Below are 13263 nucleotides of genomic sequence, written 5' to 3' on the forward strand. Positions count from 1 at the left end.
TAAATGGGCAGGAGATCTTTCTCCTTTTTAATGCCTTTATTAAGAAGAATCAGCTCAGGTGGGGAGAAATCGACGGGTTGCGCCCTCGCCGCCGTTGCTCCCAGGCGTGGCACGAAGGAGGAGGATGATGCAGTTTTGTCCGCTGGTCTGCAGACAGAACTGGGGACTCTGTCCTCACGGGAGAGTCGTTGAGTCCTTGGTTTGTTGGTTTAGAAACCCGGGGGGTCTCTTTAATCAGTTTCTTTTCAGGTTAGGGTGAGAAATAAAAAGATTCAAGCAGGTACGGGACAATGCTCCCATCCTTAGACGTCACTTTAAGTCACTTATTGGCTCGTGATTTTAGGGGTTTTTCTTATAAAAACTGTAAAACTGTAAAAACCCAGGGTGCATTGCATTTCTTATTTGCATGTTGTCTCTGGTGTCACTGCCCATTCTCTTTACCCTGGAGGGTTTCCCTTGGTATCTTCTTGGCAATTGGCCAGCATCAGGGAAACAATCAGTTAATCACCTGCCGTTAACGAGTGATTAAGGGCTTTTCTTCGGCAGCGAAACTAAAGGAGTCTGACCCGGTCTGACTTGGTTTTTTTAACTCTGAAACTTAAAAAAAATACAATTTTCTATTCATAACAATAGCTCACCTGCTCCAATCCTGGGGTCGATGCTCCTTTTTGATTGTTGGCAGTTGGGACTGAATATCGGTCACAAATAAATTTTATTTTTATTTTTTATCTAATTGGCTGGATCAATTTTTACCTATAACACCCTTGCACAGCAATTCGAGCCCTGACTCGTGAATTTCAGATGTGGGAGGGGGGTGTGTGCGTCTGTTTGTGGGCATATCAGAGTTTTTGCTGTAACAGGCACAACCTTTTGCAAGGCAGTAAAGTGAGTGTCAGTAGAAACAATGCTTTAATTAGATTGTGCAGGAAGAGAACTGGAAAAGACTGAGATTTTGTAAAACAGAGTTTAGATAGAGGAGATGAATGAGGTCATTTAGAGGTGCTTTATCGGACTCCGGCTGGTAACATAGTAAGTCTAGACTGAAAACAGCCCACCGTAGATGTTAAGTGATAAATGCCAAAGTGATACAAAGTGATAAACAGAATAGCCTGTAGGCAATTCCCGGGAGTTTTTGGTGCATTGAGAAGCTGGCGCCTTATGTGAAATGCAGTTTGTGAGAGGCGCTAGTATTGCTGTTCTATGCCCCAAGTGTAAATGGAAGGTTCCTGATCAAGCCGATTCAGAACCTGAGATCTTAAAGCTTATGCGTGGAGGATCACATCTGATACCTGCCACCTGGAAGTCTGTGTGTGAGAAAAACTGAGAAAAGACACAGTGAGGCTTGAGTGGAAACATGATAATATAAGGAGAAAGAGATAATGAGAACTAACCAAAGAGGCTCCTGAGCTAGCTCTTTTGGGAGGGGCTCACTGGGAGAAAGCCGCCAGTAGGGGAGGCTCAGAAAATAAAAAGATTTAGAATACCTTATTGCAGTTAATGCTGTTTTAAGACAGGAAAGCAAATAAGATGAGGTCTCGTATGCTGATATGTTTTTCACCTTAAAGAATCACCCAAAATGGCAGAGTAACTGTGGGTTCAGAGCTCCCTCTGACCCACTGGTGTTAGCTCTTGAAAAAGAAAACAAAGCAAAAAGATGGCAAATCAAACATGTTGTTCAGCATGCAGTGTAAGACAGCAATGTATGACATCAGACAAAGTTTATCATGCTGTTATAGATATGGGTAGTAATTTGTGGGAATAAAGGGTATATCAAAATATATATACACGTATAAAATGAACTATTGGTGTATAAAGGGGGGGAGATTCCTTCCACAGGATGGTGAAACCACGGCAGATTGACAGAGAGGCACCACCTCATTTGCATTTGAAGGAAACTCTGGCTGCACAGGAGATGGGCATTCACAAAGACCTGCACCCAGAGACACCCAAGCGATGATGGACCAGACAAGATACCTATCTGAGAGGACCAGGACCATCAACACCTTCCATCTGAATGCCAGATTCCGGGAATCGAGGAAATTCCCGGACGGAGGCTTTGTGCAGCCCGAGCCAGAGAAAGAAACCAACTTGAATATGAAGAACTGAAAAAGAGACAAAGACACTCTGTCACGGGCAAAATAAACCGTATAAGAACTGCTGCCTCGGAGAAGCCAGTGTGGACGGGGTAGAATTGGTACTAGCGAGTTCAATCTCACGTTCACCCGCATCACCGTCCGGGGGTGGTACGCTGTCCGATTTGCTTGTTGGCTGTTGAGACTGTATTATGGTTGCGAAATAATTTTTTTTTTTAATTGAAATTGGCTATTTTTCATTTTTCTTCTATAACAATTTGGTGACCAAGTCTGACGTGATCTGATAAGGATTCCAGGGTCCCCTCTCGAGGTCCGGGCAGCACCCCGCTGATTTCAGCGGCCGGACAAGATTGGGTAAACCCATCAGAACCAATCAGATAAAACCAAACTTTTCTGTAGCCAGAAAGTTAGCCACAACCAAACAGTGGAACGGGCCCAGAGCTCTCGAGGACGGAGGTAGCTCTCCGTGGAAGCCGTCTATTCTACTCGTAAATACAATGTGCACGAAGACTCCACGCAGGAAAACGAACCGTAAGTTTTGTGTGGTTGAGTGGGGAGTGATCGATTGTGTGTGTGAGACGTGATAAATATCACGAAGCGAGTGCAGACCCTAAGATCGCAGTTCCATTTTTCCGCGAGGAAAGTGGTCGGTCGCAGGGGAAGCGAGTGGAAAGTTCGCTTGGAACACGCACCACGAGTGGAACACACATCAACCCGAGAAAAGCCCCGGGGAAGTCAAGAAGGGGGTAGGAGAAGGGTTGCTTTGATGATCAGTGACTGGGTCAGGAGGAACTATGGGACCTCTCTGGATCCAGGGAAAAGGTAAGAGAGATCGTTTTTGTTGACTATATATCCGCAGTTCGGTTTGCTACGTGATTGGGGGGGATCAGCAAAATTTTTTTTCTTTTTTCGTGTGTACACTGGTAAAAGGAAAAATAATAAAAAGCAGTTCTGCAGGTAAATAGGCCTAAGGAGGGGAGTAGAATATGGGGTTGAAGAAGAGTAAAATCCAAGAAAAGAATCTTGATAAATCGGGGAGAAAGGTGGGGTCCGATCTCCCCGACATCCCGAGGTATAGTCCTCTGGGTTGGATGCTAGAACATTGGGAAGACTGCCCTATTAGAAGGGAAAAATCTAAGAAAAAGGCAGTCTACTACTGTATGGAGAAGTGGGCCGATGTAGAAATCAGGAAACATATGCTCTGGCCCATGTTTGGATCATTCAATAAAGATATGTAGGGCACTGAGGGAATTTGTGTTCTAGAGAAGATTTACTGAAGAGGAGATGGAATACGCTCTGATCTGGGAATACGCTAGTGTTGATCTGTACCCTGTGAGAGCATACAAACAGCCAAAGGGACTGGCGAAAACTTGGGAACCCTTGGAGAATCTGCCTCCCCCGTACCCGAACCATCAGGTGCGCGAGCCTCTCCCTGAACCCGAAAATCCTGGATACCGCCCGGTAAGACCACAGGCACCACCGCCTGACATCCCCCAGGAGTTGGCACCAGCCGACCCCTACCCACCAGAACGAACCCTGTCCCTCCGACCTCCTCTCACGCAACCCGAAGGGAGCGCGGCGCGGAAGGAATCTCCACCCACTAGCCGCACGAGACACAGGACCCGGAAGACACATGCTGAAGACAGTGAAGAGGAGGAGGGACAGCCGGGACTCTACCCACTCAGAGAGGTCCCAACCGCTCCGGGAGTTATTGGTTATGTGAATGTGCCAATAAATTCGGGGGATGTGCGGGCATTTAAAAAGGAGATGGGGAAAATAATGGACGATCCTTTGGGGGTGACCGAGCGACTGGACAAATTTTTGGGAAACAGCATTTATTCGTATGATGATATTTGTGCTATTCTGAGGTCACTGTTTAATGCTGAGGAGCGAGATATGATAAGGACAGCCACAATAAAGGATTGGGAACACAGGAACCCACAAGGGGGGAGTGGGGAGGTTAAGTGGCCCAACCAAAAGCCATCCTGGAATGCCCAGATAGAAGAAGATAGACAAAGGATGATTGAATTTAAGGAACATGGTCATCCAGGGTATCTGAGGGGCAGTACCTAAGGGGCAGAATTTGGGGAAAGCTTTAGGGGAATGCCAAGGGAGGGATGAGACCCCGACCAAATGGCTAGAGAGACTAAGGAGGAGTCTCCAAATGTATTCGGGCACTGACCCTGACTCCCCGGTAGGAGCCATATTATTAAAAACACAATTCATGGCTAAATCATGGGAGGATATATGGAGAAAGTTGGAGAAATTAGAGGACTGGCAGGAGAAATCATTGCAAGAATTGCTGCGGGAGGCGCAAAGGGTATATATGCGAAGGGAGGACGAAAAGCAGAAGGCACAGGCTAAGGTCCTAGTGGCAGCAGTCCGTGAAGCTCAGAAGCAAGAAAAAGAACTCGCTACAGGAGAAGCGGCACCTACCCGAAAAACCTTCAGGAAAACCTAAACATCCTCCGAAGAAACCTGCACCCCAACTGAAGGAGGGACCCAAGTGCTTCTACTGCAAACAGAGGGGACAATAGAATCGGGTCCTCTAAATACAGGGTGGTCGGCTCAGGCGTGTGAAATGTATGCAGTGCTAAGAGCCCTGCTGAAGCTAAAAGGTAAAGTGGGAACCATTTACACTGATTAAAAATATGCTTTTGGGGTGGTTCATACTTTTGGGAAAATTTGGGAAGAAAGGGGGCTGATCAGTACAAGGGGAAAAGGACTTGTGCATGAGGAGCTGATAAAACAGATATTGGTGGCTATACAAGAACCAAAAGCCATCGCTATAGTACATGTTAAAGGACATCAAAGGGGGACACAGTTTAAAGCAAGAGGTAACAGTCTAGCAGACCAGAAGGCTAAACATGCAGCACTCCTATCGGTAAGTACCCCTGAGGACTGTGAGGGGGAGGTACGATAATTTCCCCCACAGGTCTCCGAAAAAGAAATTGAGGAATGTAAAATATAGGGGGAAAACTAGAAGAAGGTAAGTGGAAATTACCCGATGGGAGGGAGCTAGTGACTAAAGAATATACCTGGAAGATATTGAGAAGGCTACATGCACAAACACATTGGGGAACTCAGGCATTGGCAGATCAATTCCTAAGATTTTTTGGGTGTAAAGGAATATATGAATTAGCTAAACAAGAGGTACAGGGGTGCATGGTGTGTCAGAAAATCAACCGGAACCGGGCAAAGCAAACAGCAATGGGAAGCCAACCAGTGGCATATCGACCCTTTGAAAGGGTCCAGATCGATTTCACTGATCTGCCAAAGGTGGGAAGATATCGATGCCTATTAGTCATAGTGGATAAGCTTACACACTGGGTGGAGGCATATCCCAGTTCCCGGGAAACCGCACAGGTGGTATCAAGAATATTATTAGAAGAAATTGTGCTTAGATATGGGCTGGTGAGATATATCAATTCAGATCAAGGTACCCACTTCACCTCTAGAATAATAAAGCAAATGGCAGAAGCCTTGGGAATCCGCTGGGAGTATCACACCCCTTGGCACCCACAGAGCTCAGGCCAAGTTGAACGGATGAACCAAACTCTTAAGGCACAATTAACAAAATTAATTTTAGAAACCAAAATGTCCTGGATTAAGTGCTTACCACTGGCTCTGCTAAATATCAGGACTCTGCCAAATTCAGAAACTGGAATATCACCTTTTTAAATGCTGTACGGGATGCCTTATGAACATGGGATGCCAATAGGACACCCCAAGATTGAGGATGGGCAAATAAGCCCATACCTGATAACTATTAACTGAAACCTGCAAGAGCTAAGAAAGCAGGGAATTGTAATGCAAGGGAGTCCTGTGGGCTTTTCCATTCATCCAGTCCAACACGGAGATTACGTCCTGATAAAAACCTGGAAGGATGTGCCATTATCTCCTCATTGGGAAGGACCCTTTCCTGTTCTTTTGACTACAGATACAGCAGTACGAACCACCGAATGCAAGCTTCCAGGGTTAAGAAGGTGGAATCCAAAAAGGGCATACCCGAGTGGGAGGTTGTCTCGCCTCCTGGAGACTTGAAGTTAACCCTGCGCAGACCACACTGATGACCGAGATCGACCGGATCGAGTGTCAAGAACCGAACTGTCCTTGCTATCTGTTTGTGTCATTTGGGTGCTATTATTGTAAGATAATGTGGGTGGCGCATTGTGACGGGGGGGTGAGACCTAGGGGTTTGTGCGAGGATTGTTTTAACCACGAAGTACAGGTGACTAACCTACTCTTGACGTTGCTCACAGAACTGGGAGTGATTGAAGCAGACTCTATACAGTGGTTTAGGCTTTTCCAAAATGGATTAAGAGGAAAACTCCGATATAGGCCTCACATCTTATCAATCGAGTGCTGAAGGAAGAACAAAGTACCCTGCAGTGCCCGGCCAGTAAAGCTCTGTCGGTGGGGAGTGTTTAAGCGGAGGTACGCAGCCCGGGCCAGCTATGATCTCTGAGAAATTGATTCCTGCTGCCAAGAAGATGGTACTCCTCGCCACTGGAGGCAACCCAGTGGGCGAGAGCGGGGGCAGAGGAACAATAATCGGGATAACTCTGATGAGCCTGAGTCTAGCCATGTGCCTCAGGACTAGTGCACTCGCTGAAACACAAACTGATTCAAATCAGTGGGACCCCAGCTGAATCTGCAAGGTTTGTACAGGGGACGGTCAGGGTGAAGCGGAGGCTTTTCCCAACCTCGCCCCGTCAGACTGCATTAAAGGCACGGCACATAGGTACTGTTGGTCAGACGGCACTCGATATGGGGGTTGTCTAAAAACAGGGGAGAGAGTCTGCATCTCGCCAGAGGTGACGTCCAGGGTAGGTAAGTCAACCCTTATCAGGAAAAAGCGTGATATTAGAACTGCTAAGATTCCCATATGCGATAAGTGTAACCGTACTGTGTGGACTGGGGGAAGAATGGATTTGATTTTTGTGGGATATTTTCAAATGAACCAGTTGTGTTATAACAGTGAACAGTTGGGAATGTGTACCATGGGAGGAAGAACATATTGGGTGGGGGAGAATCTGAAATACAGGAATAAGATGTCTTTGGGTAAAGAACCGGTCATCATAGGATTACTTGAAGATCATGATGACTGAGCCTGCCTCCAATATGACAAAACTTTCTGCTTTTCCCAAAACAAAGAAAGGGTGAATCCAGAAAGTAAAATTCAGCAGATCACCCAAGAATTAAAAAGACAGGAGTCCAAAATGAGGAAACGGAAAATTGAGCAGGAGAGGTTAAAAACTCTAAGCGAGCATTACAAACAATTAGAAAAACAATATAGTGAATTTGGCCTTGCAGCATCAGATAAAAACTTGTTCATAGACCTCATGCAAGATATTGCTATGGAATTAGGTCTTACAAATTGCTGGATATGTGGGGGTTTAAAATCGGCCGAAAAGTGGCCTTGGAAAGGAGAAGGGTTAACCCCAGAACAGCTGCTTAAGTGGAATCACACCAAAATTTCTAAATTAATTCAACGACCCGAGGGATGGAATTTAGATCAGCGAGTAATTGGAAGAATTTGCATAAGTAGAGAAGGAAGAGAATATATGGAAATTGTAGGTTTTACACCTTGTATTTCCACACTGATCATAAATTCAGATAACAAAAGCCAAAGGTGGCAACCAGAACTTCCCTACGGGTACTGGAGTCAGAAAAAAGATAACCAATGCGAATGGAATGAAAACATGGGACTTTGCTGGAACATGAAAGCTGGGGCTAACCCTTTCCAATCCTTAGTGGGATGAAGAGATTTTTGGGACAAACCCAGGGAGGTAAAGAATTGGAAAGCACCGAATGGAATATATTGGATTTGTGGAAAAAAGGCATACAGTGAGCTGCCTTTGAAATGGAAAGGGTCATGCATCCTGGGAGTGATCAGACCAGCCTTCTTCACCTTGCCCAGGTCAGAAAGCAGCTCACTAGGGGCTCCTCTTTAAGAGACCCTAGATCGACAAAAGAGAGATGTAAGAAAGAAATTTCCAGTCTTTGAAGGAAGTCAGAAATGGGGGGAGGAGGAGTGGCCCGCAGAGCTGATCACTGAATACAATGGGCCCGCTACCTGGGCTCAGGACGGTAGTTGGGGTTACGGGACCCCGATATATCTCCTGAACCGGTTAATCAGGCTCCAGGCAGTGGTGGAAATCGTGTCCAACCACACTGCAGACGCCTTGGAGTTACTGTCAAGGCAGCACTCCCAGACGAGGGCTTTTGTTTACCAAAATAGAATAGCATTGGACTACTTGTTGGCAGAGGAGGGGGGAGTATGTGGTAAGTTCAATGAATCTGAATGCTGCATCGAAATTGACAATTATGGGGAGACGATTAGAGGACTTGCAGCTGAAATAAAGAGGGTTGCCCAGTGCCCATCCAGAAGTGGAACTCGATCCTGAACGCATTCTGGTGGGACAATCTGTTTAATGGGGCATGGTGGAAGAAGTTATTCTTCTTTATTCTCTGTTCCATAGCAGGAGTCATCTTCCTACCCTGTCTGATCCCTTCCTTTATCCGGTTGATACACTCAGTTGTACAAGGGATGCAGATATCGGCCATGCCAATGGACCCAGAGATGGCGACAGGAAAGGCTAACCCAATCTCAAAAATTATGAACTTAGAGGAGGATACCCCACATAATGGGCAGCTAATGCCCTGGCTCAATTTGAGAAACAAATTGAGCACAACAGATCAGAACTCAGGGAATATCAGGGAATACCTCAGGATGATTGAGAAAGAGGTCACTTGTATGTATATAGAAATCAACTAAAAATAAAACACGTGGGTTTAATTTTTAGAATTACCCACGAATTAATGTGTTAATAAAAAGAGGTGAGGGATTTGTTATAGATATGGGTAGTAATTTGTGGGAATAAAGGGTATATCAAAATATATATACACGTATAAAATGAACTATTGGTGTATAAAGGGGGGGAGATTCCTTCCACAGGATGGTGAAACCACAGAGAGGCACCACCTCATTTGCATTCGAAGGAAACTCTGGCTGCACAGGAGATGGGCATTCACAAGGACCTGCACCCAGTGACGCCCAAGCGATGATGGCCCAGACAAGATACCTATCTGAGAAGACCAGGGCCATCAACACCTTCCATCTGAATGCCAGATTCCGGGAATGGAGGAAAGTATTACTCTATTCCCAGACGGAGGCTTTGTGCAGCTCGAGCCAGAGAAAGAAACCAACTTGAATATGAAGAACTGAAAAAGAGACAAAGACACTCTGTCACAGGCAAAATAAACCGTATAAGAACTGCTGCCTCGGAGAAGCCAGTGTGGACGGGGTAGAATTGGTACTAGCAAGTCCAATCTCACGTTCACCCGCATCACCGTCCGGGGGTGGTACGCTGTCCGATTTGGTTGTTGGCTGTCGAGAGTGTATTACAGTAGCGAAATAAATTTCATTTTTTATATTTTTATTAAAATTGGCTATTTTTCATTTTTCATCTATAACAATGATGAAACGCAAAATAAAGTACATATGATTTGTTAAAGGCTCCTCCTAAGGTAAGGGAGGATGAGGAGGACCTCCCCAAAGGGAAGAGGACTCAGGCTACAAAGGTATACCCACTTGCACCCATCCCCCTCCTTGGCAGTCCAATTTCATCCAGAACTAGAAGGTAACAGACCCCTCTGTGAGAGGCAGTGAGACCAGAAGAAAGGAAAAGGGTAGAATTTTAGTTGATACAGGGGCCATATATTCAGTTTTAAATAAAGCTTTAGTACCTGTGAAAAATGATTATGTTGTAGTACAAGGAACAACTAACCAGTCCGAGAAGGCATACTTTTGCAAACCTTTAAAGTAACAATGGGGTATTTACAAGTTTTTGTATCTGCCCAATTCGCTAAACATTGTAAAATGGGGAGGTTACTTTGGAGGTAAATGATCAAAATTATATAAAGGTGTTAGGCTTAACATTAACAGCCATTAAAATGAAGAAGGAAATTAGTAAAAAAATATTAGGAAAAGTATTTTTGGGGGTATGGGCCTCTGGTGTACCAGGGAGGGTGAAGAATGCCCCCCCATAGTAATCAAGCTTAAGGAAGGGACACAACCAATGAGAATTAAGCAGTACTCCTTAAAAAAGAAGATAGGGAAGAAATCAGCCCAATAATTAATAGTACAGGATTGAGGGCTGTCAATAAGATAACAAAGAATTTATATCCTGTGGTAGCAAATCCATATACTTTACTAACTTAACACCTGAGCTAACCTAGTTTACCATTTTAGACCGGAAAGATGCTGTCTTTTGCCTCCCTATCCAGGAAGCCAGACAGAAAATTTTTGCATATGAATGGGAAAGCCCTAAAGGCAGGCATAAAACCCAGCTCATATGGGCCGTGTTGCCTCAACGCTTCAAAAATTTCCCCACTCTGTTTAGAGAGCAACTTGCAAAAGATCTGGAGTCCTGGGAAGCTCCACAGGAAGAAGGAAGGCTATTGCAGTTCATGGATGATCTTCTAGTAGCCACTTGGACAAGGGAAGCATGTGTGGCCTGGATGGTAAGCCTTTTGAATTTCCTAGGGCTCCAAGGATACAGAGTATCAAAGAAAAAGGCACAGGCAGTGAAACAGAAAGTAATCTACTGTTGAGAGCTTTGTAACAAGCTGGCTCCGAGCTAAAGCTCACAGTGAGATTAATTTGACCAAGATAGAGAATGAGGGGAGTTGCCATTCCAATTAAACTGTGTGTCCTTGGCCCACGGAAGAAGAAATACACAGAGACAGGTGGTCGAGCGGGACAGCCTGGGAAAGTAGTAAGTAGTTATACCAAAACAGCACGTAGATAGCTGATAACTAATTAGCCAATGGTGAGCTGGGATTTTGCACTATGCATGAGCTAATTAAAAGGTGTATAATAATTGGCGATTCGGGAATAAAGATGAGACTTGTCGATCATCATATGGTGAGCGAGTCTTCCTTCTCCATCAAATGGCTGACCCCGACGTCGATCCGTAAGACGACTACGGACAGACACGGCTGCCACGGATCGGGAAGTAGGAGCGGGTCCCTCTGAAGCAAGGGGTGGGACGGCAAACGAACCACTGCGAGTTCGCAGCCCTGGGAGCTATATAGATAGTCCCAGCCTACGTGCTGCCGGAGCCTGTAAGCCTTGCAACAGGGCTGATTAGAAATGGAAAGGCAAGCAGCATATGATTTATTTACTTGCTTTTTAAAAAAGCAGCAGATTAAGGACATAGACTTGCAGAAAGAGCTCCCACAGTTGTTAGCTTACGGGTATGCACAAAGAGTTTCTCAAAATCCTTATATAGTACATGAATTAACAGAGTGGCGTAAGTTCGGGACCATGAGGGAAACGCGTATGGTGGCGGCGGCATGCTCCGTGCTGGCGGCGCATACGCGCACCGTGGGTCCAGTGACACGCACGGTGACAAAAACTCGCACGGCAGCTGTCCGTGGGGAAAGCGCACAGATTGCCGGGGCCGGGCCAGCCAAGGCGAGACGCGAGAGCCGAATACGCGGCAGCGACAAGCGCAGTGCCAATGGTAGCGGTGGCGGACGCTCACTAGTAACGCGAAACCCGAAAGCTGGAGCTGGGAGGGCTTTTTCACTTTTGCAAGCGCACAAGAGCACCAGCGGTGTGGGACATGCTCCCGCTGGCTGCGGGTGTTGGCGCAGAGCCAGGGGGAACCAGCCCGAGCGGAGATCCAGGTGGAGCGGAGCCCAAAGGAGATCGGGGCTGCGCGGGTCCGGGCGAGGGCGTTCCTTTCCACACCCCCGAGGTGGCACAGACTGAGGCTGTGACGGAGCAAGTGGAGACGGGGAGCCGGCTGACATTCCTCAAAGCACCGCCCTGTCACAGCTGCCTGGCAACCACAGCAGACAGCCCATCGCAGCAATTCAAACAAGTGTCTGAGAAAAAACAGGTCAGGAATTTTTTTTTCAAGATCAGGATGGAAAACTTCTGAAACTTCACACAGTGCTTTGCAGCAGATGTTATACGGGGCATTTCACCCAACTGTTCCACAGACTTTACAGTTTGTTTACCAGGTTTTTTTGTAAATGTGTTTGCTTTTCTAAAAGTGATTAAGTATTTGGGTTTGATGGCTTTAAGTTTGATGACGTCATTGCCTTTCCCTTACCTGAAGCAGGAACAATCTTTTAAATAAACAGAGTCTAAGTAAACTTCCTAGTTTCTGTTTGGACTACATGTAAGAAGATTTAAACTGTAATATTTCTGTATACTATAGTCTTTATAGTCTTTGCTCTCTTCTATTCATTATGAGATGGCATTAGATAAATGGATATAAATGTGCTAATTGTTTTTGTACTGTTTTTATTTTAAGTGAAACTATTTGTGTTTAAAATTATCTGTCATCTTTCTCAGTTTTGTTTTAAAATATCTATGCAAACTGTCCAGCTTTACCAGCCTGTTATCCTTCAGTTAATGATTGTTGTCAAGCAGTAAGAAATCTCAGTGTAACAAAATGCCAGCTTAATTCATTTAAAAAAAAAAAAAGAAAAAAAAAAAAGAAGGGGAACTACTTCTATTGTAAAAAATTATTTCCAGGGAAACAAAATGTCATGTAAAGATGAAAGTATTAGTAAAGATTCAATTACCCAAGGTGTCTTAGAAGACAAAGCATTTGAGAAAGGTGAATCAGACCCTGTTATGGGGTCATCAGTAGATTCCCCAATGATTCAAAGTTTTAAGAATTATTTATATTAAGTTTATAACCTTTGTTATTTTTAGTTTTTGTAAGTAATGCTGATAGATAGTGATTGTTGTTAATATTACATGAATGCTTAGAAAAGGGGTTGTCTTAACTTCCTTGAACACTTGCTGTTGATAAATTGATTACATTATGTGAATTTTCTGATTTTTATGATAAGAATTATTATTAAGGTATTGTTGTAGTATTTGCAGCTAGCTTTCATGTGTTTTCCTTTTATGTGTTTTCCTTTCATGTGTTTTTCTATTTTTTGTGTGATCACCTGCAAGACACGTGTCTCTTCAAGATCCTGTCTTTTTATTTCCTAACTATTTAGATGTTTCTGAGGGTTTTTAGCCAAATTGCCAGTTTTGTGGTTCTTTTAATTATTATTACAGGAATACTCCAGCAGAGAATTCAAGAAGTTTGCTGTGTTTGGAAAATCTCTGTCTTGACAGAAACTTCAGAAG

General features: G+C 44.7%; 1 protein-coding gene across 4 annotated transcripts in view; it reads right to left on the reverse strand.

Annotated features, from left to right (window-relative positions):
- The window catches only part of LOC135289180 (YLP motif-containing protein 1-like), an 83271-nt gene that overhangs the window by 7714 nt on the left and 62294 nt on the right, over positions 1-13263 (reverse strand). The window contains exon 3 of one of the 4 annotated variants that reach the window (XM_064402619.1): positions 41-11993. The exons of the other annotated variants lie outside the window; for them this stretch is intronic. Coding sequence (XP_064258689.1) covers positions 11309-11993 — 685 coding nt within the window. The 3' untranslated portion in view covers positions 41-11308. Of the gene's footprint in view, positions 1-40; positions 11994-13263 lie in introns of those variants that run through there. 4 annotated transcript variants of the gene reach the window in all.

The sequence above is a fragment of the Passer domesticus genome, chromosome W, assembly GCF_036417665.1.
Source record: "Passer domesticus isolate bPasDom1 chromosome W, bPasDom1.hap1, whole genome shotgun sequence".
Taxonomy (NCBI): Eukaryota; Metazoa; Chordata; class Aves; order Passeriformes; family Passeridae; genus Passer; species Passer domesticus.